At 45.7% G+C, this 27775-nt stretch overlaps 1 protein-coding gene across 1 annotated transcript in view; it reads left to right on the forward strand.

Moving 5' to 3' along the window:
- Positions 1-27775, forward strand: part of wdr95 (WD40 repeat domain 95) — an 88920-nt gene that overhangs the window by 38925 nt on the left and 22220 nt on the right. The window contains exons 15-20 of the mRNA XM_078221451.1: positions 1055-1157; positions 7131-7237; positions 7322-7401; positions 14511-14562; positions 18358-18403; positions 24071-24130. Coding sequence (XP_078077577.1) covers positions 1055-1157; positions 7131-7237; positions 7322-7401; positions 14511-14562; positions 18358-18403; positions 24071-24130 — 448 coding nt within the window. The remainder of the gene's footprint in view (positions 1-1054; positions 1158-7130; positions 7238-7321; positions 7402-14510; positions 14563-18357; positions 18404-24070; positions 24131-27775) is intronic.

Raw genomic sequence — 27775 nt, forward strand, 5'->3', positions numbered from 1 at the left:
GAAATGCTGACTTTCACAATGGTGCCGACAGTGTCAGGAAATTAGTGTGTGCTTTCCTATCCTATCCCCTTATCCAGTACCGCTGCTGGTAGCAGCAACAGGAGCAGGAGTCCCCTACTCAAGTCCCATCTGTTTGTAGCCTGCATCGTGATTGGAAAATCCAGCCCATCCTATCTAGATCAGTGCAGTATCGTGTTGGATCTGAAGCGCTCACCAATGCCAAGGGTGTCAATGGAACTTGTATCCTCCCCAGTCCCAGGAACTGGACCAGTAAATCAGCTGCACACGATGAACAATGGAAACTAGAAGCAGAAGTAGGCCATTCGGCCCTTCGAGCCTGCTCCACCATTCATTTTGATTATGGCTGATGATCAAATTCAATATCCCACTTTCCCCCATATCCCTTGACCCCTTTAACCCCAAGAGCTATATCTAATTTCTTCTTGAAATCAGACAATGTTTTGACCTCTACTTTCTGTGGTAGTGAATTCCACACATTCACCACCTTCTGGGTGAAGACATTTCTTCTCACTTTAGTTCTAAAAGGGCTACCCCTTATCCTTACACTATAAACCCTAGTTCTGGACTCCCCCACCATTGGGAACACTCTTTCTGAATCTACCCTGTCTAACCCTATTAGAATTTTATAAGTTTCTATGAGACCCACCTCAGTCTTCTAAACTCCAGTGAATATAATCCTAACCGACTTGGTCTCTTCTCATATGACAGACCTGCCATCCCAGGAATCAGCTTGGTAAACCTTCACCGTATTCCCTCTGTAGCAAGGACATCCTTCCTCAGATAAGGACACCAAAACTGCACACAATACTCCAGGTGTGGCCTCACCAAAGCCCTATACAATTGCAGCAAAACATCCTATCCCTATACTCAAATCTTCTCGCTATGAAGGCCAACATGCCATTTGCCTTCTTTAGTGCCTGCTGTACCTGCGCGTTTACTTTCTTGTCAATATCTTGTCAATACTGCTTTTAAAGGGATTCTACCTGATACTGAATATGTTTCATATTTGTTCTATTTCTCTGATATCCTGCAGACCTGTGCCGAAGCCTTACAATATATCCTCTCACAATGAACCAGTACTCTGCTGCAAATACAGTAACGAGTTTCGACAGGTCACCACTTGTTCAGAAGGATCTGTAAGTGCCTGCACTGATAAATAATTACAGTAGGATTTATTGATACAGTTGATTGAAGTTTTTCTTTAATTTTTAATAAATTCTTCTAGGGTGTTGAAATGTCAAATAAAATTGTATTTCAAATTAAATGCAGAGGTGTTGTAGCTGCTGAAAATGCAACAAACTGTCTCGTATCCAATCCAGGGAAAGGGACAAAGGAAATGGGATTTTTTAGCTCAATTGGTAATTTTTAAATTTATCTTTTTATTCCATCCTTAAAGTTAGCAAAGCCAGAGCTCAGAGTGGACCTGTGCAGACCCAAATCCATTCACTGCTTTCCCCTAAAACCAAATTAAATTTCCATTTGAATCCAATTCATGGTCCCTACAAGAGGGACAAACAAGATCCAAGCTGACAAGATAAGGCTTTGCCTTATCTTGGGCACGATCTGACCCTTAATCTTAGCCAAAAGGGTAAAAACAAATTTGTACCTTTTTGGTACTTTATTCCTCATCTAAAAAGCTAATTAAGTCCAGTCAGAGTCCCCGCACGAGGGACAAACCAGATCCAAGCTACCAAGACAAGAATATACACCCATCTTGGGCTTGAGCAAACAAGATCCAAGCTGACAGGATGAGGCATTACACCTACTCCCGGGCTTGATCTGAGCTTCACCTTAGCCAAAAGGCCCAGATAGCTTTAAAAAATTGCATCCGGTGAAGCCTCAGTTTAACCTCATTGGCTATCCTGAGAGCTTATGCTTGATCTTAGCCAAAATGCCGAGAAGATCAACTTGCCTGATCACTGACTCTCCCCTGCCAGGTAAGTAAATTCTGACAAGAAACAATGCTAAGATCAATGCAGGCTAGGATATGTTAGAAAACAGCACTGATATCCTGTCTCATTGACCAGGCTCAGAACACCTTTTTGTCTGGATGTCTACCCAAGAAAAGGCTGCTAAAGGACCGGTGTGGTTTACTTTTGTTCCAAAACCAAATACTGCAGATGCCGGGAATCTGAAATACAGAAAAACCTCTGTTATCCGGCACGCTCTGGGTTTGGGAGGTGCTGCTTACTCAAACAAGACGCAAGGTGTCCTCTGTGATTTCATCCAATGAGAAAGCTCCAGGGTGTTGTGGTCTCGAGAGGTATGGGTGCGCACCAATCAGGTGAGCGGCACCGAGGGGGAATGGTGCTGTAGGGCAGTGGGAGGCTGAGCCCAGAGAGGGAACAGACCAACAATAACTAGTACCAGTGAGTTTGATACCGCCAGACAAAGCACAGAGCTAAGCCCAGAATTCCAGCTGGCAGAGTGCTGGGTAACAGAAACCTTGCTGTAAAATCAGGAAATGTTGGAAATATTGAGCAGGCCATGCTGTGTGAGAGAGAGAGAGAGAAACACAACTCATGTTTCAGGTTAATGACTTTTCATTCATTCTGACAAAGTGAGTTTTTCACATTGAACTGATCTACTTTAGTAAATTAGAGCAGCGTACTTGAGGGACACATGCTGAAGATTCTGTCGCCCAGTCTCTTTTCTAAGGGCATCTCATTATTCCACCCTGGGTCATGCTATTGTACCACTGGATATTGAGTATTGAATTTAATCTCCAGATTGTAAGTGCCTCAATTTCTGCTTGTGGGAGTGACTGATGACATGAGCCAAGAGACTATCTAGGACACATCTGAAATTTATAACATTGACACTCTACTTGCACCAAATCTCAATTTTACTATTCTGATTCTGCCAAACTCCAGATTCTCCCTCCACCAGGATTCCTTACCCCAGGTTATATTATTCCACATTGGCAGAAGGACAGTCAAAATCCAGGGATCCCCATCCCCAGCTCTGCCAAATTGTAGAAATGTAAGAACTATACAGTAGTGATAATGGTGGGTTTGGGGGGTGGGGGATGGGGGGAGGGGGGGGGGAGGTGGGGGATTCAATGATTCTACTGCAGACTGGGATACTAATAATGCAAAAACCAAGGGGGTGGAGGGAAGGGGTTAGTTTCTGAAGGATGCCCAGGCATATTTTCTTAATCAGTTTATTTCTGGCACAGTGAGGCAATGCTGAATGTGGTTATAGGGAATGAGGTGGATCAAGTATCAATAGGGGGACATTTAGGGAACATTGAACATTGTATCTTAGAGTGGTGGATTGGGGAAGGGGGGTAGTTCTCCCTCAATCAAAGGCATTCAGTGGCTCGATTAGTCCCATGCCCCCCCCCCCCCACCCCACCCCCTGCCCCACCCCACCCTGACCCTAATCCCCTTCCGCCTTGGGGTGGGTGCATTGGTGGCAGCATCCATGCCCACGGACCCCCACTCCACCCCCCCCCCCCCCCCCCCCCCCCCCCCGCCCTCACCCAGTGTTGCTGCTGAGTAATGTATAGTTGTTGGCCTCAATCTGATTGGCCAGCAGCTCTTGGAGGGCAGGATTTATGCTCCAGGGTCCTTGATTTTGGGGAAAGCCTGCTGGAGCTCTCAGTTAAAATGCCTGATTGGCATTTAACTGAGAGGTGATATGGGGCTCTCCCCCATTGGGACCAACTGTCCCAGATTTTTCTGGGACTGTCCCATTACTCGGCCTTTTTGTCCCACATCCCGGGTCAGGCATCCCAGGATTCACCTGCATTGGCTAGTCTTTGTGTATGCTTTGGCCAGTCTGATTTGTGCAGTATTGGCCAGTGTTTTATTTATGCTTACATCAGCACCAAAACTGTTTTGATTTGCACTCAGGGGTATTCAGTGTGGACTGAGACCGGGTCTGAGAGCTCACTCTAACAAATTAGGCACAATCACCACCCCTCACTTCTCCACCCCTACCACCCACAGCTCTGGCAGCATCACCCCGTGTTTCTACACATCTGTGGCAGAGCTCTCCCCCCTCCCCATGAGGAGGATACTGAGAGACTTGAAAACAACATAGAAAGGCAGTACAAAAGTGTAAAGTGCCACATTTTACTGGGAAGAATGAGGAGAGTCAATGAAGAATACAGTTCTAAAAAGGCTGCAGAATCAGAGAGACTGAGTGTATGTGCACAAGTTGTTGGTGTCGACAGGGCAAACAGAGAAAGTGGCGCAAAGAGCATATTAGATCCTGTGCTTTGTAAACCAAGGTTATAGAGTACAAAAGCAAAGAAGGCGTGATGGACCGTTAAAAAATATGCATTTGATCTCAGCTGGAGTATTGTGTTCAATTCTGGACACTGCACTTTGGGAAGGATGCGAAGGATTTAGTGAGAGTGATAAAAGATTTACTGGAATGGTTCCAGGGATGAAGGATTTCAGTTATATGGATAAATTGGAGAAGCCTTGGGCAGAGGCTGACAACCCTCAGCACTGGAACTGTACATAACTCTAACAACACCTTTGTGGATCCAAACTTGATTATAGATCATGCCTTTGGTTCAACCCACAGCTTTTTATTCCCAAGAGATGAAAACTTATACTGAATGTGCTCTATTATTACAAGTTTTTTTTTAAATTATGAAAATTAATAGCTGAAAAAAATGTATGAATCCTACTCATCTTAATGCTTGTTTTAAAGGTGATTTTAATGACAAAGTTAAAGTTTATAAAAGTAATTATATTTATTACAGGATGTGTTACAAAAAGACAAAAGCATTCTTTCAGTGATATATATAAATTCCTTACTACTTTTCTGTTGAAAGTGGAAAGAAGCTTTTTTTCAATTAAATTAATATGGTTCACCATTTTCTTTTTAAACATATTGAGTTATAATTCATGCAATTTGATGCATAAGCCCTGAATATGCATACACTGGAGATATACGGAAAATATTAATAAATAGGTAAAAAGTTAGGTCTATTGTAATTTTGATTTTTTTTGCTTTTGATTTGTGTATTGAATCTATTATATACGATTTGAATCAGAGGGCACAACCTCAGACTAAAGGGATGATCCTTTAAAACAGATATGAGGAGGAATTTCTTCAGCCAGAGAGTGGTGAATCTGTGGAACTCTTTGCCGCAGAAGGCTGTGGAGGCCAGGTCATTGAGTGCCTTTAAGACAGAGATAGATAGGTTCTTGATTAATAAGGGGATGAGGGGTTATGGGGAAAAGGCAGGAGAATGGGGATGAGAAAAATATCAGCCATGATTGAATGGTGGAACAGACTCGATGGGCCGAGTGGCCTACTTCTACTCCTATGTCTTATGGCCTTATGATCAAAGACACATGGAAATTTGCCACATATTTGATTTAGAAATGCTGATTTTTTTTTGTCTCGTGGTTCCCAATACACATTATTTTCAGCAATTTTTTTAAGAAAAAGCTCTTCAGGTGATAAAAATTGCTGACCTCTGTCCTAAGAGCAGAGACCGTTGAGAGGAGATTTGACAGAGGCAGTCAAAATCATGAGGGGCCTACACCAAGTAGATAGGAAGAAATTGTTCCCATTGGCAGATGGATTTGAGCACCCGAGGACACCAGTTTAAGAAGAATGGCAAAAGGATAGAAGGCAACATGAGAAACTGGCTTTTTTTGCGCAGTGAATGGTTAGGATCTGGATTATACTGCCAAAAAGGCTGCCTCCAAGAGGCAGATCCAATTGTTACTTTCAGAAGAGAATTGGTTAATAAACCAAAGAGAAAAACAATGCAGGGCTGGGGTGAAAGCACGTTCGAGTCGGATTAGCTCAATTATAGACAGCCGGCATGGACTTAACAGATCAGACAGCAGTCCCTTCCGTGCTGTAGCCGTTCTTCAATTCCATTCTCCATTCTTAAAGCCCAAAACTGCCGCAATTACCACCAGAAAGGAGAAGGATTCTTCAGTCCACAACACCATTACATTATCGGTGTTTATTAACCCTCAACTGGAGCAATTTACATTCTGATGATTCACTTCTTCAACAATGAGGAGGGATTATGTGGTGGAAGGAATATTGTACAGATATAGTTTATATATATAAAAATAAAGGAAACCCGAAACTATTGAATAACAGAGTGGTTTTCAAGCCCCAAAGAAGTAGGAAAGCCACAGAACTGTTTGTAATTAAATTTGACGAGTTCAGTCACTGTAAATCAATGATTCTGGTGTTGTACCCCTGGTGATGTAAATGTTGCTGTTATTATCCTGCGATCAGTGGTCCTTCCAAACAATGCAGGTGCCCAACCCTGCAGCAACTGGGAATGTCCCGGGAAGTGAACAGTTGCACCCAAACAGGGTTCCCTTTAAGAGGGGCACATGTGTGGCTGCGTATCAATCTTGACCTTTTAAAGGAGCCGCACACTGCAAACAGCTGGTCACACACAGTGCAAACAGCTGGTCATACACAGTGCAAACAGCTGGTCACACACAGTGCAAACAGCTGGTCACACACAGTGTAAACAGCTGGTCACACACAGTGTAAACACCTGGTCACACACAGTGCAAACACCTGGTCACACACAGTGTAAACAGCTGGTCACACACAGTGCAAACAGCTGGTCACACACAGTGCAAACAGCTGGCCACACACAGTGCAAACAGCTGGTCACACACAGTGCAAACAGCTGGTCACACACAGTGTAAACACCTGGTCACACACAGTGCAAACACCTGGTCACACACAGTGCAAACACCTGGTCACACACAGTGTAAACAGCTGGTCACACACAGTGCAAACAGCTGGCCACACACAGTGCAAACAGCTGGTCACACACAGTGCAAACAGCTGGCCACACACAGTGCAAACAGCTGGCCACACACAGTGTAAACAGCTGGCCACACAGTGCAAACAGCTGGCCCCACACAGTGCAAACAGCTGGCCAGACATTGCAAACAGCTGGCCAGACACAGCAAACTGAAGTTAGAGGAAACCTAGCCTTTCACTCTCTGTGACCAATGCCACAAGAGACTTGCTGGCTTAATCAAAATGCAAAAATGAATTCATAAAATTATAACTGAATTTAGATTTTTGAGAAGTCATTAAAAGCCTTGTTTAATGCAGCAAAGAGTAATGTAAATTGTGTCTGTTTTATTGAGGTGATCAAAGTCTGGGACCTTGACACAGGGAACCTTACATTTGAATTCAGTGGAGCTCATGGTGACTGTGCCATTTGCTGCATGACATTTGATGACAGCGGAAGGAGGTGAGGATTTGTGACTTTGTGAATATGAATTTCTTGTTGACTTAGCGACAGGAAATCTCACAATAACCTTTTTTTACCCTGTAGGCTAATCACAGGAGGAAGAGATGGATGTTTGAAGATCTGGAATCATAATAATGGCCACTGTTTAAGAATACTAAAGAAAGGTAAATTACGTCAACAAGGGCTTTTCGTCGTCCAAGATTTAGATTCAAGACCGTGGAAGTTAGGACACCTATCCTACAGGATGTTAATTTTGAGTTTATAATGCATGAATTGTTTTACACTGCTGAGTAATGTGGATGTAGACCTCCAGCACCCTAGACTAGTATCATACTGGGGGTTGACTGTGGTAATAAATAGCTCAGTTTAAACAATTAGCTGTACATTTGGCAGTAATAATTAGCTCTACAGGTTTCTCTACAGATATAATCTTACTTTAGGTGGCTCAGTTCAGCAAAGCAACCAGCATGTAACAAAGCAGTTTATATACCCAACAACAGTGCAGTCAAAAAATATAAAGTAACCTCCAATTAACTTACCGCCTGTGACGATGTGCACCTGCATGCATTATAACGGAAAGGTGCTCAGCAGAGCAAGGGTCAATGTGGGACTACAGAATGATACCACCCACCGTGTGATGTATGTAGTCACATGGTCAGAGAACAGAACAGTTTGCCTACGTAGTGGAAGCGACACTATGCATGACCATACTTGGAATCATACATAGTTCAAGACTACCAATAAAGGTGTTTATCTTTTAAACACACAAGCCTCATCAATGAGCTCCCACCTCTGCATCATAAATCATGGAATCCCTATAGTGAAGAAGGAGGCCATTTGGCCCATCGAGTCTGCAGTGACTCTCCAACATTTTACCCAGGCCTTAGCCCCGTAACCCCCCATATTTTACCCTGCTAATTGCCCCAATCTACATATCTTGGGACACTAAAGGGCAATTTATCATGGCCAATCAACCTAACCTGCATATCTTTGGACTGTGGGAGGGAACTTGAGCACCCGGAGGAAACTCACATGGACATGGGGAGAATCTGCAAACTCCACACAGACGAAGGTTGGAATTGTACCCAATCCCTGGCGCTGTGAACCTGCAATGCTAACCATTGTGCCACCCACATAAAGACCCCATATTAAGTATATAATATGACATTGCCTTCCAAGCAGAAGGCAGGTGATGAATCTTGGCTGCCAATGATCTGTAGCTGAGGTTTCATCTCCTTTGAAGGATTCCTGTCCTCGGAGGTTTGGTTTCATCCCCATTCCAATTCACAGTTGAGTCATCACTGATGCGCGACAATCAAGCACAAGGTACAAGGCTTCAGCTATTGAAGGCTTTTATTAGCAAACAATGGAACTAACTAACACGAGTACACCAATTCAGACTGGAGGGGTCCCGCCTGAGCAGAGGGTCTTATACCTCTCCCCAGGAGGCGGGGCCCGACCGGGATGTGCCATAACAACATCTACCACAGGTAAACACCCTAACCCAACAACATTATACAACCCCCACAGTGGCAACACCCTAACCCAACAGTAACATAGGAATAACCCACAGTGGTAACCAACGATGGTTCACCACATTCACCCCTCCTTTAAAAACAAAGGCCGGCGGGGTGCGAAAACAGGTCACATATATACAAAATTCACAAGTCCAGACGGTCTGGAGGACCACACCGTCGCTGTGATCTCCTCAACACCGGTTGCGACACCGGAGCAGGTGCTTGCGGTGGCGTTCTCTCCAAAACAGCGTCCGGCTGTCCCCTCGAGGACTCCCGGGCCGGTTGACCCTGGTGAGGCGATGGTGCAGGGGATCCTGGAACCTTCTGTGGTGGCGCCGATCTCCGAGTCTCAGGCAAGCTGTACATGGGAGTATAACTGTTATGCACTGGTCCCGGTGCTGACCGCGCCACGTCTGGGGAAGAAACAAGTGATAGGGGATTCGTGACAGGGGGTATGGGAGCGACAGGAGTTGCTACGTCCCCTGCGGGCGCCAGGTCTCGAATCGAGACTGTGTCCTCTCGCCCGTCAGGATATGCCACATAGGCATACTGAGGGTTGGCATGGAGGAGTTGGACCGGTTCGACCAAGGGGTCGGACTTGCGGGCCCTCACATGTCCCCGCAGAAGGACGGGTCCTGGGTACGTCAACCAGGCTGGTAAGGAGATCCCCGAGGACGACTTCCGAGGGAATGAGAACATCCTCTCGTGGGGAGTAGCATTGGTTGCCGTACACAGGAGGGAGCGAATGGAATGAAGCGCATTTGGAAGGACCTCCTGCCAACGGGAGACTGGAAGGCCCCTGGATTTCAGCGCCAGTAGGACAGCCTTCCAGACTGTAGCATTCTCCCTCTCCACCTGTCCGTTACCCCTAGGGTTGTAGCTCGTGGTTCTACTAGAGGCAATCCCATATGAGAGCAGGAATTGCCTCAAGTTGTTACTCATGAACGACGAGCCCCTGTCGCTATGTATGTAGCAGGGGTACCCGAACAGGGTAAAAAGATCACTGAATGCCTTAATCACTGTGGCAGTCGACGTGTCCGCACAGGGGACAACAAACGGGAACCGGGAGTATTCATCTATTATATTGAGAAAATAGACATTCCGGTCCGTTGAGGGAAGGGAGCCCTTAAAATCCACACTCAGCCTCTCGAAGGGGCGAGTGGCCTTGACCAATTGTGCCCGGTCCGGTCAATAAAAGTGCGGTTTGCATTCCGCGCAAATCCGACAGCTTCTTGTTACTGACCTGACATCCTCCACCGAGTAGGGCAGGTTGCGGGCTTTTACGAAGTGGTAGAGTCGGGTGACTCCAGGATGGCACTGGTCATTGTGGAGGGCCTTCAAGCAGTCCTCCTGCATGATGGCGCATGTTCCGCGCGAGAGGGCGTCCGAGGGCTCATTGAGCTTCCCTGGACGATACATAATATCGTAATTATAGGTGGAGAGCTCAATTCTCCACCGCAAGATCTTATCGTTCTTGATCTTGCCCCTCTGCGTGTTACTGAACATAAACGCCACGGATCGTTGATCCGTGATCAGGGTGAACCGCTTCCCCGCCAGGTAATGGCGCCAGTGTCTGATGGCCTCCACAATGGCCTGAGCCTCCTTCTCCACCGCTGAGTGCCGAATTTCGGGGCCTTGAAGGGTGCGGGAAAAAAACGCGACGGGCCTGCCTGCCTGGTTTAGTGTGGCGGCCAGGGCGAAATCAGATGCATCACTTTCCACCTGAAAAGGGATGGATTCATCCACCGCATGCATCGTGGCTTTTGCAATGTCGCTTTTCAAAGCCTTGAAGGCCAATTGAGCCTCCGGCGTGAGTGGGAAGGTCGTGGACTTGATGAGCGGACGGGCTTTGTCCGCATAGTTGGGGACCCACTGCGCATAATACGAAAAGAAGCCGAGGCATCTCCTCAGTGCTTTTGTGCTAGCGGGCAAGGGAAGTTCAGTAAGGGGGCGCATACGGTCTGGATCAGGGCCGATGACCCCGTTTTCCACCACGTATCCAAGGATAGCTAACCTGCGCGTACGGAATACGCACTTCTCCCTGTTATAGGTCAGATTCAGGCGAGATGCAGTGCGCAGAAAGTTTTGGAGATTCGTGTCATGGTCCTGCTGGTCATGGCCGCAGATGGTGACGTTATCCAGGTACGGGAAGGTAGCCCGCAACCCGTTCTGGTCCACCATTCGGTCCATAGCACGCTGGAAGACCGAGACCCCATTGGTGACACCAAATGGAACCCTAAGAAACTGGTATAGACGACCATCCGCCTCAAAAGCCGTGTATTGTCGGTCCTCTGGGCGGATGGGGAGTTGATGGTAGGCGGACTTAAGGTCTATGGTAGAGAACACCCGGTACTGCGCAATCTGATTGACCATATCAGATATGCGCGGGAGAGGATACGCATCCAGCTGCGTATAACGGTTAATGGTCTGACTGTAGTCGATGACCATCCGAGGTTTGTTCCCGCTTTTAACCACCACGACCTGCGCTCTCCACGGACTAGCACTGGCCTGTATGATCCCTTCTTTGAGGAGCCGCTGAACCTCAGATCTGATAAAGATCCGGTCTTCAGCGCTGTAACGCCTACTCTTAGTAGCGATGGGCTTGCAGCCTGGTACCAGATTCTTAAATAAAGAAGGTGTGGTGATTTTTAGTGTGGAGAGATTGCATGCGGGGCGCTTTGGGCAATTTGGAGGCTGCGGCTGATTCCCTACTGCCAGTGAAGGGAGTGGCCCACCGTACTGTAGGATCACACTCTTCATGTGGACCATAAAGTTTAGTCCAAGGAGAATTGGCGCACAAAGGTCCGGTAACACAAGGAGCCTGTATCGCTCGTACATTGTGCCCTGCACCTCTAGGGTTACCATACAACGTCCTTGGATCGGTACAGACCGGGACCGTGATGCCATGGAAATTGTCAAGCCTGTGATGCTTTGTCTGGTCCAGAGAGATCGACGCCACCGTTGGCCCCTGGGCGTCACTGCATGCAGCCGAGGTTGATACTGAGGACCCCTGCTGGTCGCTCCTAGTCGTCGTTGACCATGATGGCCGCCCCCATGAATCGCACGTGGGTGAGGGCGCCAAGCGTAGCGACACCTGGTGGTCTTCCTCCTCCTCCGTCAGCCACAATGGCGTCGTCCTGGGTTCGCACGTGGTCGGACCTCGTGGGTACTGCGACGCCGAAGGAGATTGTCTCCGCTCTGGAGGGTCACAGGCTGCACTGCCGTTTTTGGGCTTCGACCTGCAAACTTTAGCATAGTGCCCCTTTTTACCACACTGACTGCAGATCGCCGTTTTTGCAGGACACTGTTGCCGTGGATGCTTGGCTCTGCCGCAAAAATAGCATCGCTGGCCGCCTGGAGCTGCCGCCGTCGTCGGATCGATATGGGAGCGCGAGCCCGTGGGGTGAGGAGGGATTTGTGCTTGCTCCTGCCACGTTGTCTCCACGTGGTCTTCGGGGTACAGAGCTAAGCTTTTCGACGCTGCCTCCAGCATCTCAGCCATCTCCATCGCTTGGGTCAAGTTGAGGTTCCCTTTCTCTAATAGCTTAAGCCGGATGTACGAGGACCCTACCCCTGCTACGAACGCATCTCGGGCGAGGTCGTACATATATTGCTCTGCCGACACATCCTTGCAGTCGCAGCCCCTGGCAAGCTGCAAGAGCTCATTGGCGTAGTCCTCCATGGTTTCGCCCGACTGCCGACGTCGTGTAGCGAGGAGGTAACGAGCGTGGATCTCGTTGGGTGGTCTCGTGTATCGTTTCTTCAAGAGCTCGACGGCCCTCAGGTAAGTGGTGGCCGCACGAATCGCAAGATAGACCGTGTCGCTTACCCTCGCGTGGAGGACCTGGAGTTTGTCGTCGTCTGTAGTAATAGCTGCAGAGGCTGCCAGGTAGTCCTCGAAACACTTCCACCAGTGGTCGAAGGTGTTAGCGGCACCGACCGCACGTGGGTCCAGCGTCAGACGCTCTGGTTTTAATATTTGTTCCATACTCCCTTTACTGTCGAGAGTTTTATGTTTGCTAATAAAATTGATGCGCGACAATCAAGCACAAGGTACAAGGCTTCAGCTATTGAAGGCTTTTATTAGCAAACAATGGAACTATCTAACACGAGTACACCAATTCAGACTGGAGGGGTCCCGCCTGAGCAGAGGGTCTTATACCTCTCCCCAGGAGGCGGGGCCCGACCGGGATGTGCCATAACAACATCTACCACAGGTAAACACCCTAACCCAACAACATTATACAACCCCCACAGTGACAACACCCTAACCCAACAGTAACATAGGAATAACCCACAGTGGTAACCAACGATGGTTCACCACAATCACCTCATAAAGCACTTCATTATTATATTCTCCCTCCCCCACTCTTTGGTCTAAGTAAGATGTTGTTTTCTTCCCGCTTCCTTCTAAGTCAAACTGCTTTGTACATGGAACAGTCTTTGAAGACGCATATCACGCTGGGAAGGTCTTTGTTCTTCAGGAACTGTAGAGACAGTATTCTGGAAGAAGGAGCAGCTGTGGGAACTTAAATGACCTGAAAGTACACTCACCAGCAAAAACCTATCTTGAAACCTTGAATGGCACGTTCATGTTTATACAATGAATGTAGCCAAATGTCGTATAACTGCCTGCTTAGACATACAGTCAAGAAAAAAGATTTAGAAAGAGGAACCTGGGATTGTATTCATCTGCAACAGTGACCCGACATTGTTCCAAATGCTCTCCTATGCTAGACTGCTTGGGCAAAAAGGTTGGACATATATTTTGTAATTTATGCGTGTGGCGGAAACAATAAACATTCATGATAATAAATAAAGAATGATATACCTGCCATTGTTATATTATTTTAAAGGGAGTTAAAAGCGAATCAAGCCTCTTTGGATATATCAAAACTCTCTGATTTGAGTTACTGAAGAGTGCAACATTCTGACTGTCACTCATTCCTCCCCAATAGAGTATATACATTTCACCTGCAAATTAAATTCAGAATTTCAAACATGTTTAAAGTATGTAAACTTTCTGCATATCTAGCTGGGTCATATATCAAAAATATTTTGTTTCCTGTCAATTCTTTGCTATGAATTCCTCTGTCCACATTTAGGATTGGCCTTCTAAATTGCCCCTTAGTGTCCCAAGCTGTGTCGGTAATGTGGATTCGTGGCTATGGGGATTGGGCAGATGGTGTTAAGATGCTGAGTCAGTGGTGTAAGCTCGATGGGCCAAGTGGTCACCAATATCATTGGTAAAAGAGTGTAATTACAGAATGCTGAAATTACATGGGTGGTTTATGGGAGTGAAGAACTTTAAAAAGAATATATATGAGAATAAGAACAGAATGGATGACCTTAAAGTGGGGATGAAATTACATTTGTGCACTCTATGACCCTATTTCACCCGCAGAATATACTTGACCTGAACTCTCCTTGGGAGCTACACTAGGTGTAAATGATTTTTTTAGGTTCATGTGTCACATGAAGCTAATATAAATTATCAACAAGCATGCAGCGACCCAGGATAAAACCAAAAGTGCATTTTTAATGATTTTAGGTTTTGTGTTTTAAAAGACAATTTGAAACAGTCTGAATGTTACTTATCACAAAATGATATTCACATGTAGCAACAACATTGAAAATGTTTGCAAAGCAAATACATAAAAGGTATGCTCATTTCTGAATATTGCCAAAATAATTTAGTACGTAAAAAAATGCCCATTTTGAACAAAGTGTGACAAATTCTGTTTTCCTTGTTCCAGAGAGATGTGGTGAAATCTGTGACTGCATCTACGTGGAGATGCACAAACATAAGTGAGTAAGAAGCGTTTTACAATATATCCTCCGGCTGATCTTTAACGGTACATGGTCCTCTGCTGCAAATGCTTCTGCAGGTATTGGTGCCCTCCGGGTTTCATTTGTCAGCCTTCACTGAAGAGGTAAAGGGCAAAGGAGAAATGGGTCGGGGGGGCGGGGGGGGTGGGGTGGGGGCATTACAATCCCAGCCCGTTCCTGAGTTTGAATATATTTTTTTATTCATTCGTGGGACATGGGCATCACTGGCTGGCCAGCATTTACTGCCCATGCCTTGTTGCCCTTGCAGGGCAGTTGAGAGTCAACCGCATTGTTGTGGATCTGGAGTCACATGTAGGTCAGACCAGTTAAGGACAGCAGCTTTCCTTCTCTAAAGAACATGGGTTGTTCTGACAATTGTTTCATGTTCATCAGTGGATTCTTAATCATAGATTTTTTTAAATATTAAAATTAAATTCCACTATCTGCTGTGATGGGATTTGAACCCAGGTCCCCAGACCATTAACTGAGTTTCTGGCTTAATAGCCCAGCGATTATATCACTAGGCCATCACCTCCCCATCTTTGTGTAGGTGATTTTGCAGCAAGGACTTCTGTATCTGGTGTAAGGCTGCAGCTAATCCCCTCAAAGTATCCTTGACAAGCCCTTATTAATTATTCAGGACAGATTTTGAGAAGTCTTGGCTTTTCAAAGTTCAGAGGGAGAGAAATTAAGTACCAGATTTAGTATTTAAAACGCTGCAGTTGATTAAAGGGCTCTATTTTCTTCAGTGGGTGCGGGGAGGGGGTAGAGCAACAATAGCAGAGGAAGTGGTTGTGTCAGGAGGTGTGAGGTCACTCAATCTTATGACAGGCTACCATGTTTTCTGTTTCGTTTATTGATTTTTTAAAAATTAGCTGAGGTAAAGGCCGGAATGGGAAAACTCCTGGGCTGAATTTTCATTGTCCCAAATGGAATCAAACGTAGGTGGAATTGGAAAAGGAATCGTGGCCTAGTGGCACACCCAAAATTTCTGTCTCCATTTCCACTGTCTTCTGTTTTCATGAGGGCAGGGAATGAGCGGGCACCAGAATTAGCCAACTTTTATTGACTAGGAAATGAACAGCTCGTTGAGACATCATCTCCAGCTTCATAGAGGCATGAACCATGGATTGGAGGTGTGAGGAGTTTACAAGGTAAGATGTTTTTCCCGCCTTTACAGTTCCACAAGAAATGCTATCCCATGATTTGTATCTACATCCATTAAGACGAATCATGAACAAAGAACAAAGAAAATTACAGCACAGGAACAGGCCCTTCGGCCCTCCAAGCCTGCACCAACCATGCTGCCCTATTCAACTAAAACCTCTTACCCTTCCGGGGACCATATCCCTCTATTCCCATCCTATTCATGTATTTGTCAAGATGCCCCTTAAAAGTCACTATTGTATCCGCTTCCACTACCTCCATCGGCAGTGAGTTCCAGGCACCCGCCACCCTCTGTGTAAAAAACCTGTCTCGTACATCTCCTTTAAACCTTGCCCCTCACACCTTAAACCTATGCCCTGTAGCAATTGATTCTTCCACCCTGAGAAAAAGCTTCTGGCTATCCACTCTGTCTATGCCTCTCATAATCTTGTAGACTTCTATCAGGTCGCCCCTCAACCTCCGTCGTTCCAGTGAGAACAAACCAAGTTTCTCCAACCTCTCCTCATAGCCATTGCCCTCCATACTAGGCAACATCCTGGTAAATCTTTTCTGTACCCTCTCCAAAGCCTCCACATCCTTCTGATAGTGTGGCGCCCAGAATTGAACACTATATTCCAAGTGCGGCCAATGACTGTGCAGTGATTGGAAGATGCAACTACCTCGTAACCAAAATAAAAGTAAATTACTATTGCAAATGTAGAAATGTCTTCAGATTAATTAGAAAGGTAATAGAATGGATAAAATAGCAGACTCCATTTTGCAGTATTGAAATTGTAGTCTATTACAATAACAATAACTAATTGTTGAAGCCTTTCCTGTTGCTTTTATGAATCTGGATGTCGGTTGAGGTAGCAGTTCTGAGGTCAGTTTGTTTACTTGGGACAATTATGGGCTCTTGGCTGGAATCCAACTGCCTTAACATTTTTGCAAATGTTTGATTCTGCTTATCAAGTTCATTTGAAGAGTCAGTTTGTTATTTAGGGAGAATTAGGGCTTCCAACTGTTACAATAGTCCCTGTGAGATCTGTTAATAAAGTATATAATGGATGAGAAGGTAGGATTAAGAGGCGGAGTGGTGGGTTAAGTTGATCTGAAGGTTTAATTCCTATATGTTGCAAGGCCCTTCCAGTGCAGCTCACATTTTGCTATTTGTTCCATTGGAAGACCTGGGCCAGTGTTCTTTGGAATGGAGATAGGCCTTTTAACCTGCCCACTCTGCAATCATCCCATTTCTGAACCTGGTTTGAGCCAGCTGCCTCCTGTCTCAAGGCTAATTAAGGTTGCGGCTGCTGGAAGATCCTGTTTTCCGGCAACCTGGCGATGGAAGCAGGATTGTGACAGTGGGATTATTCCCACCTCCCGGTTCCCACTTCCGGGATGAAAATACAGCTCCTTGAAACTAAGAACAGAAAGATGCAGAAGATGTTTGTGCAAATATAATGGGGTCTGTTTGCCTGGGTAGCCAGTGTGGAATCACAGCATTGTTTTAGCACAGAGAGAGTCCGTTCGGCCCATTGTGTCTGAGCTGGCTTTCCAAATACCACTCCATCATCTTCTCCCTATTGTCCTGCACATTTTTCCTTTTCAGATAACAATTCAGTTCCCTGTTGAATGCCTCAGTTGAATCTGTCTCCACCACACCCTTGGGCAATGCAGATCCTAACTATTTGCTGAGTGAACAATTTTCTCCGTCACCTCCACCACCCAAGAACTGGTCCCCATTGCACATTTTACAAGGATTGTATACTCGATTTTATACTCGATTGTAGGACGGTGCGCTACAATGTTTGCAGATATTATAAAACTTGGTAAAGTAGTAGATTGTGATGAGGATAGTTATAAACTTCAGGATAACACAGACTGGATGATGATGTGGATAGAAAGATGGCAGATTGAGTTTAATGCAGAGAAGTGTGAAGTGATGTACTTGGAGAAGACTAATATAGAAAGGCACTGCATCATAAATAGCATCATTCTGAAAAGTGTAATGAACGGTGAAACCTTGGTGTCCTTCTCCTTGGAGCGAAGGTGATTCATTTTTAAGATGTGACCTAAGATAATTTCTCAAGATGATAGGTTTTCTCTACCAACCTAAATCAAAACACTCTAGCCACTGGGTGAGTAACGAGGAGTCATAGATTCAAAATAATTGGCTAAAAATCAATAAGGAAGATGAGAATATTTTTTAGTTGGAGAATTGTCAGCCTCTACCTGAAAGGATGGTGGAAGGTGATTCCATAAATAATTTAAAAAGGAAGATGAACAGGTCCATGTGGATGAGGAACTTACACTGTTACAGACAAAATAAAACAGCCAAGTCTAACTGCTTTTACAAATTGCCAGTATGGGCATTATATGAATGACCTCCTGTGCTGTAAGTTTCTACGATTCCACATGGTCTCTCTGGTTTTAATTTCTCTTCTTCAAGGGAGTGTCCAAACTACACACGGGCCTCTTAAATAGTGTCACCAATATTTTTTACATTTCTTTTTACCAGGGACTGATCTGAGAGCCTCCTATTAAACCAGCCAAGTCATACAGATGTGTTCTTGATTGGTGAACAATTTGCATTTGCTTCTCAACCACATACCTTAAATTTCTTTGCAGATATGTGCTTGCTGTTGGATGGGATAGAAGAATTAACATATACTGTGTGAGTAACGGGTGTGTGTATATAGTCTAAGGCATGTTTGCTTTCTAACTATTGTGTGTGCTGATGGTTTCATATTCTTCGATGCAAAGCATTTTGTTCAAATAGATTTCATTATACACTGCTCAATGTCAACTACACAGCCAGCTATGTTTTTGTTTTCTTGGTGCAAGCTTTACTTCAGAGATGTCCTCCAGTGAGCACAGCTAGAGTGTTGTCTTGATGGCAATAATATTCCCAATCCAGTTTCCTGGTTCCCATTTTGAGTTGCTAGAGTGTTGTAAGGTTTTGTAGGACTCGGAGCTGAGTTCAAACCTTACGTTATCTATAATACCTTATCTATAATATCCACCTCTGCACATTTCCAGCAGGAATCATTATATAATGAACTGAAGCAGAGACTATAATTTTTCCTTCTCCATTCTAATCTGCAAACTCCGAGTTTGGGTGGTAACACCCACACATGTACATGCTTCCAGCTTTCTTGTTAGCTTCCAGTTGATCACTTTACTTGCCCTGTTCTTGTGCCTTGACTGCTTCCTCATGCTGCTGCCTCAATACTCAATCACAGAATCCCTTTGCCAACAAAGAACTTGGATTTGAATTTGTTGTTGATCATATCTGCCTTTGACACGATATCCGGACTGGCTTTGTCACTTTGCATCTCCTGAACCATTGGGATCACTCCACTGTGTTTCTTTGCTGGATCAGTCGTGAGGTGATGCTCAAAATCATCAAAGCATTCAACCATCTCATTCAAATCCTGTGGATACATTTGTACCTTGCTCCTAATTGGAATGAGCTTTTCAAAGTGTGTACTACCTTTAACCCTCAGTTCCCCCTCCTTCACTTCATGATTTAGAACAGAGAACAATATAGCTAATAACAGGCCCTTCAGCCCACCAAGCTGATTCCTGATCCTTATTCAGACCCACTACTTATTGCCGATACCCGGTTTCTATCCCTCTGTTCACCTCCCGTTCATGTGTCTATCAAGATACACCTTGAACGTTGCTAATGTGTTTGCTTCCACCACCTCCACTGGCAATGCGTTCCAGGCACCCACCACCCTCTGTTTGAAAAACTTTCCCCGCACGTCTCCCCTAAACTTACCCCCTCTCCCTTGAACCTGTGCACTCTAGTAATTGACCTTTCCACCCTGGGAAAAAGCCTCTGACTATCCACCCTATCTATGCCTCTCCTATTTTGTAGACTTCTATCATTTCACCTGTCAGCCTCCATCTTTCCATTGAAAACAATCTGAGTTGATCCAACCTCTCCTCGTACCTAAAATGCTGCAGACCAGGCAACATCCTGGTGAACCTTCTTTGCACCCTCTCCAAAGCTTCCACATCCTTCTGGCCTTATGGTGACCAGAACTGCACGCAATATTCCAAATGCGGCCTAACCACGCTACTCATTTACTGAAATAAACTGCAGTCCTTTGTAATTGCACAACCCCAGGGTGGCAGGAGCATCTGTTTCAATGATATAGAACAGTTCACATCTTTTCCTTTTGTGTGCCCCTCTGATTTGGAGTTTTTCCTAGCTGCCGAATCTCAGTTTCCCCACATGTCGTTAGTAGGATGCTGCTCTCTGCCAGAGCATCTTCCTTTGGGTGATCATTTTCTTTCAAATTATTAGGCAAGATCATCTGAGTGCGATGATGTTACTTTGTGCTGTGGTATCAAGCTTCAGGTTGATGGTTGTGGGTTTATTTGTCACCCTCTTCCTGACCTATATCATTGTGTGAATTTAGTTTCTCTGGGAACTGTCACAACCAATCATTTCATGCAGTTGTTTGGTTCTTATCCCTGTTGTGTCCTCAAACTCATCACCATCTTTTAGGTTATGGATACTCTGCTTTCTTTCCTTTCTCATTCACCCTGTTGTTCTGTCTCGGATAAATCATTCACCATTCTTCCTTTGTTCTGCACATCCTTTCCCACTGAATAGACTTTCCACAAACTCTGCAATTTGATCCCTATGCGAGACATTTCCTTCTGTCTGTGGTTATCCATTCTTCCTGCACAACCTTTTCTCCCTCTATTGTGCATTTGTCTGTTGCTGTTTCACTGCATCAACCCTGCTGCCTTTCATAGAATCATAGAATCCTCTACAGTGCAGAAGGAGGCCATTCAGCCTATCGAGCCTGCACCGACAGCAATTCCACCCGGGCCCTATCTCTATAACCCCCACATATTTACCCTCCAATTTCCCTGACACTAAGGGGCAATTTAGCATGGCCAGTCAACCTAACTTGCACATCTTTGGAGTGTGGGACCCATGCAGACACAGGGAGAACGTGCAAAATTCCACACAAACAGTAACCCAAGGCCGTAATTGAACCCGGATCCCTGGTGCTGTGAGGCAGCGGTGCTAACCACTGTGCCACCATTTCTTTGACTTAATTGAAAGCTAGTTGCTTGGATGGTCAATATCCATCCGTCTACTCTCAGCTGCTCTGCTAGTGTATGTAGTTTGTGATATTGTGAGCTTATCCTTTCCAATTATATCTTTTTATACTTCAAGGTGCGCAGAGCCCCAAATGAGCTGATCTTTCATTTGTTTCCTTGAGTTTCCATTTTCTGGCTGCATTTTTCAATCTTGCCAAGAAATTGTCAAGAGGCTCACCTGATTCCCGCCTCAGACAGATCTGATTATTCTAGTTTAGTTGGAGACGTGTGCTGGGTTTTTACATTCATCCTCACTCATCTCCCAGTTATTAACCTTTTCTCTCCTGCCCCCTCTTCGCCAGTGCATTTAGAAAGTGATTGAATGTCAGTCTGCACCTTTATTTTAATTTCTTGGCGGGATTCCCCAGCCTTGTGAGACAGCCCACGGGAATCCTGATGCTCATTGAGCATGGGCACAAAATCGGGATTCCTGATTTGATTTGATTTATTATTGTCACGTGTATTAGTACATAATGAAAAGTATTGTTTCCTGCGCGCTATACAGATAAAGCATACGGTAAATAGAGAAGGAAAGGAGAGGGTGCAGAATGTAGTGTTACAGCCATAGCTAAGGTGTAGAGAAAGATCAACTTAATGCGAGGTAGGTCCATTCAAAAGTCTGATGGCAGCAGGGAAGAAGCTGTTCTTGAGTGTCAAGGTAATCAAATTCACCTGACCTGTCTCGCCAGCCCCTAATTATAATTAGAATCATTCTCCCATCTTCTTCCAGTAACCCTGCACATTCTTCCTTTTCAGATAATCCAGTTAGCTGTGAGTGAACCTGCCATCAGCACACTCTCCAGCAGTGCATTCCAGGTCCTAACCACTCACTGCGTGAAAACATTTCTCCTGGCGTCCCCATTGCCTCTTTTGCCAATTATTTTAAATCTGTGCCCTCTCACTCCCTTCACCAGTGGGAATGCTTTTCCTGTCCGCACCCCTCCTGATTTTGAATACCTCCATCAAATCTCGCAACCTTCTCTTCTCCAAGGGAAAAAGCCCCAGCTCATCCAATCCGTCTACGTAGCTAATGTTCCTCGTCCCTAGAAGCATTGTCATTAATCTTTGTTGCATTTGCTCTAATGCCTTCGCGGGTGGGATTCTCCAGCCGTGTTCACCTCAAAACCGGAGAATCCTGCCGGAGGTCAATGGACCTTTGCATGGTCCGCCCTCCCCCTCCACCCCCCAAGGTCAATGGACCTTTGGATAGTCCGCCCCCCGCCCGCTACAATTCCCGCGGTGAGCGGGATGGGAGAGTTCCCCCACATCTTTCTTAAAGTGTTGGATGCAACAATCCAGTTGAGGTTGAATCAGTGGCTTATACCAGTTCAGCATAACCTCCTTGCTCTTGCATTCTATGCTCCTATTAATAAAGTAAGAAGTTTAACAACACCAGGTTAAAGTCCAACAGGTTTATTTGGTAGCAAAAGCCACACAAGCTTTCGAGGCTCTAAGCCCCTTCTTCAGGTGAGTGGGAATTCTGTTCACAAACAGAACTTATAAAGACACAGACTCAATTTACATGAATAATGGTTGGAATGCGAATACTTACAACTAATCCAGTCTTTAAGAAACAAAACAATGGGAGTGGAGAGAGCATCAAGACAGGCTAAAAAGATGTGTATTGTCTCCAGACAAGACAGCCAGTGAAACTCTGCAGGTCCACGCAACTGTGGGAGTTACAAATAGTGTGACATGAACCCAATATCCCGGTTGAGGCCGTCCTTGTGTGTGCGGAACTTGGCTATCAGTTTCTGCTCAGCGACTCTGCGCTGTCGTGTGTCGCGAAGGCCGCCTTGGAGAACGCTTACCCGAATATCAGAGGCCGAATGCCCGTGACCGCTGAAGTGCTCCCCAACAGGAAGAGAACAGTCTTGCCTGGTGATTGTCGAGCGGTGTTCATTCATCCGTTGTCGCAGCGTCTGCATAGTTTCCCCAATGTACCATGCCTCGGGACATCCTTTCTTGCAGCGTATCAGGTAGACAACGTTGGCCGAGTTGCAAGAGTATGTACCGTGTACCTGGTGGATGGTGTTCTCAGGTGAGATGATGGCATCTGTGTCGATGTTCCGGCACGTCTTGCAGAGGTTGCTGTGGCAGGGTTGTGTGGTGTCATGGTCACTGTTCTCCTGAAGGCTGGGTAGTTTGCTGCGGACAATGGTCTGTTTGAGGTTGTGCGGTTGTTTGAAGGCAAGAAGTGGGGGTGTGGGGATGGCCTTGGCGAGATGTTCGTCTTCATCAATGACATGTTGAAGGCTCCGGAGGAGATGCCGTAGCTTCTCCGCTCCGGGGAAGTACTGGACAACGAAGGGTACTCTGTCCACTGTGTCCCGTGTTTGTCTTCTGAGGAGGTCGGTGCGGTTTTTCGCTGTGGCGCGTTGGAACTGTTGATCAATGAGTCTAGCGCCATATCCTGTTCTTATGAGGGCATCTTTCAGCGTCTGGAGGTGTCATCCGAGCAGATCCTGTGTATACGGAGGGCTTGTCCGTAGGGGATGGCTTCTTTAACGTGTTTAGGGTGGAAGCTGGAGAAGTGGAGCATCGTGAGGTTATCCGTGGGCATTCCAACCATTATTCATGTAAATTGAGTCTGTGTCTTTATAAGTTCTGTTTGTGAACAGAATTCCCACTCACCTGAAGAAGGGGCTTAGAGCCTCGAAAGCTTGTGTGGCTTTTGCTACCAAATAAACCTGTTGGACTTTAACCTGGTGTTGTTAAACTTCTTACTGTGTTTACCCCAGTCCAACGCCGGCATCTCCACATCATGCCTATTAATAAAGCCCAAGGTACTGCATGTTTTATTAACCTCTCTCCCAACCTGCCCTGCCATCTTCAATGATTTGTGCACATACACACCCAGATCTCTCTATTCCTGCAACCCCTTTAGAATTGTACCCTTTGTTTTATATAGTCTCTTACTAAAATGAATCACTTCACACTTCTCTGCATTGAATTTCATCTGCCACTTTTCTGCAAATTCCATCAGCTTTGATCCTTTGAAGTTCTATACTATAATCCTCACAATGTGTTCCAACTTTGATATCACTGGTAAATTTTGAAAAGATGCCCTGTACACCAAGGTCCAGATCATTAATATATGGCAGGGTGTCTGACGTACTGCGATGTGTCTGTTTCTGTCAGGGTATTTGAACACAGTGGGATAAATGGTAACATTATAAATTTAAATAACTCTGTTTTCCTTTGTATGGTTCAGGATTCATTCAGTGACCATCATCATACTCAGTTCCCTGAGCCACACTGGCAAGATGATCTGGTAAGCAGCACTCTTTGACATTTAAATATGTCTGTAGTTAATCCTGTGGCTTTTAAATTTCAGAATGGGATTTTTCGGGGAAATGTTTATTCTCCACTATTTTCATTCAGAATCTTTCTGCTCTGCAAGTGGATCTCCCTCCAAGCGAAATGCATGGTCTGCTTTGAAATCTTCCGTTGTTTGCTGTGCTACATACACCCCAAGGAAATGCATGCTGAATTTACAATGGCATCCACAGTGATAAATAGAGCTAGAAAAATATAATTAAAACAGAACCTCATATAAATTAACCAGAGCAAGCCAAGCATCAAGAAAACAGGATGAGAATAATAACTTGTACCATGGCCATTTATCATAAGGTTAAAATATGCATACTTAAAAAACCCACTTGCTGTAGATCTTTCAAGATCACCATGCATCTCAAACCACTTTATGGCTAATGAATGAATTACTTATGAAGTGAAGTCACTGTGGTAAGGTGGTTCCAGTGAGGAATCTTCATAATACTGGGAATCCTGATTTTAATACGATCTGCTTGATAGGAAATCCATTAAAATCAGGGAAATTGACGTACCCACGAGAAACTTGCTGAAATCCCTTTTTACCCTGTTGCCAACCAGAGGGCACACAACCAACACAAAAAATCATTCTTTTAATCACATTTAAGAAAATAAAACTTGAGTATTGCTGAAAAAAGGGACATTCTGGGGGCGATGTTGCCATTGCGTTGTGCCCGTTTTTGGGTACCGCGCAGTGGTAAAGTCAGGCTTAAAGTGCTTAACGTGATTGGCACTGGTTTTTGCGACAGGGGCTATTTTACAAGCACCGCATTTCCAGTGCGGTTAGCGTCTCATCGGAAATGGACGAGAGGCAGGGTAATGTATGGAAATTTATTTAAATGCTGTTTAACATCTGCTTAGCAAGCCTGGCACTCAATCAAAGAACAAAGAACAAAGAAAATTACAGCACAGGAACAGGCCCTTCGGCCCTCCAAGCCTGCACCGACCATGCTGCCCGACTTAACTAAAACCCCCTACCCTTCCGGGGACCATATCCCTCTATTCCCATCCTATTCATGTATTTGTCAAGACGCCACTTAAAAGTCACTATCGTATCTGCTTCCACTCCCTCCCGTGGCAGCGAGTTCCAGGCACCCACTATTCTCTGTGTAAAAAATCTGCCTCGTATATCTCCTTTAAACCTTGCCCCTCGCACCTTAAACCTGTGCCCCCTAGTAATTGACTCTTCCACTCTGGGGAAAAAGCTTCTGACTATCCACTCTTTCCATACCTCTCATAATCTTGTAGACTTCTATCAGGTCGCCCCTCAACCTCCGTTGTTCCAGTGAGAACAAACCAAGTTTCTCCAACCTCTCCTCATAGCTAATGCCCTCCATACCAGACAACATCCTGGTAAATCTTTTCTGTACTCTCTCCAAAGTCTCCACATCCTTCTGGTAGTGTGGCGACCAGAATTGAACACTATATTCCAAGTGCGGCCTAACTAAGGTTCTATAAAGCGGCAACATGACGTGCCAATTTTTAAACTCAATGCCCCGGCCGATGAAGGAAAGCATGCCGTATGTCTTCTTGCTTATCTTCTCCACCTGCATTGCCACTTTCAGTGACCTGTGTACCTGTACACCCAGATCCCTCTGCCTATCAATACTCTTAAGGGTTCTGCCATTTACTGTATATTTTCTATCTATATTAGACCTTCCAAAATGCATTACCTCACATTTGTCCGGATTAAAACTCCATCTGCCATCTCTCCGCTCAAGTCTCCAATTGATCTATATCCTGCTGTATCCTCTGATGGTCCTCATCGCTATCCGCAAATCCACCAACCTTTGTGTCGTCCGCAAACTTACTAATTAAACCAGTTACATTTTCCTCCAAATCATTTATATATATTACAAATAACAAAGGTCCCAGCACTGATCCCTGAGGAACGCCTCTTGTCACAGCCCTCCATTCAGAAACGCACCCTTCCACTGCTGCCCTCTGTCTTCTTTGACCGAGCCAGTTTTGTATCCACCTTGCCAGCTCACCTCTGATCCCATGCGACTTCACCTTCTGCACCAGTCTGCCATGAGGGACCTTGTCAAAGGCCTTACTGAAGTCCATGTAGACAACATCCACTGCCCTACCCTCATCAATCATCATCCGGGCTCGCCCCCACCTTATGACCTCGCCGGGAAAGGTTCTCGCCGGCGAGGAATAGACATGCTCCCAATGAACGGGGAGCACTCGACTTGGCCTCGCCGGTGGAACCGGAGGCCATGGAGGCCCCCCAGGGAAGCCGAGGGCAAGGGGAGCATGCCACTTGGGCAGTGCCAGCTCGGCAGTGCTGCCCTGGCACATGGGCAATGCCCACCGAGCAGTGCCGGGGTGGGGCTAATGGGGACAGGGCCAGTGGGGGATGGGGCTAGTGGAAGTGGGGCCAGTGGGATGGGACCAATGGGGGAGGGGTTAATGTCAGGGAGGGGCTAATGGAGGGTGGGTGTCTGCTGCCAATCTGCAGTGAACTGGTGGTGGGGGGGGTGGGGGGGGGCGGGGGGCGTGATTGTGGGGGTGGATGTAGCTGCTCCAGGCTGCCTGCACTAGCAGGGGCCTGACAGCTCTCTCTTTTCTGTCAGATTCCTGCTACTGCTAATGCGCATGTGCAGCATCAGGGGCCTGCGTATGCGCACTACCTCCCTCTGCAGGGTTTCGGGTGCTTTAAGCCCCACCCACAGGCTTCTGCAGAGAGCAACAGGCTTGCTGATATTTTTGCAGGCTGAGTGCGTACAGGGGGACCTGAAAACACGCACAAAAGACGGATCTGAAATTCTCCCAGTTTCAAGTCCGTCCAACACTTTGAAAAAAAATGGTAGAATTGCCCCCTCTGTCAAAGCTTTTTGACCAGCAATCATCAGGACAGCTTGCAAGAATACCAACAGTAAAGAGAACAACAGTTTATACTGCATGAGAAGAAAGTGCTGATTGATTGGCAAATGCACTTTGATTGGTAGAACTATTGCCATGAACAATGCACCAGGGAACAGTTAACTGTCAAGCTTTTGTTCAAACAAGGCAGATGAACTCTGGCCAAGGCATTGCCATGGTGAAAGAACCATGAAATGGCTGTCCCTCAAGCTTTTGTTTAATTGAAAAAACTCAAAGTGTGGACATGCTCTTTCTGTCTGCAAACAACAGGCTTGTGTGTGCATGTGTGAATATATGTACTTTTTAGCATGCATAAGTGAGGGTACAGAGTGGGCAACATGGTGACACAGTGGTTAGCACTGCTGCCTTAAACTGCCAGGGACCTGGGTTCGATTCCCGGCTTGGGTCATTGTCAGTGCGGAGTCTGCACGTTCTCCCCATGTCTGCGTGGATTTCCTCCGGGTGCTCCGGTTTCCTCCCACAGACTGGAAGACATGCTGGTTAGGTGCATTGGCCATGCTAAATTCTCCATCGGTGTACTTGAACAGGCGGCGACTAGGGGATTTTCACAGTAACTTCATTGCAGTGTTAATGTAAGCCTACATGTGACTAATAAATAAACTTTAACTTGAACTTTAGTCAGAGGGGCAGATTTAGATCTTTAGATCCTTTACATCTATCTGTGCAACTAATTCATAAAGACATAGAAACTAGAAGC

This window comes from Mustelus asterias, chromosome 10 (assembly GCF_964213995.1).
Source record: "Mustelus asterias chromosome 10, sMusAst1.hap1.1, whole genome shotgun sequence".
Lineage (NCBI taxonomy): Eukaryota > Metazoa > Chordata > Chondrichthyes > Carcharhiniformes > Triakidae > Mustelus > Mustelus asterias.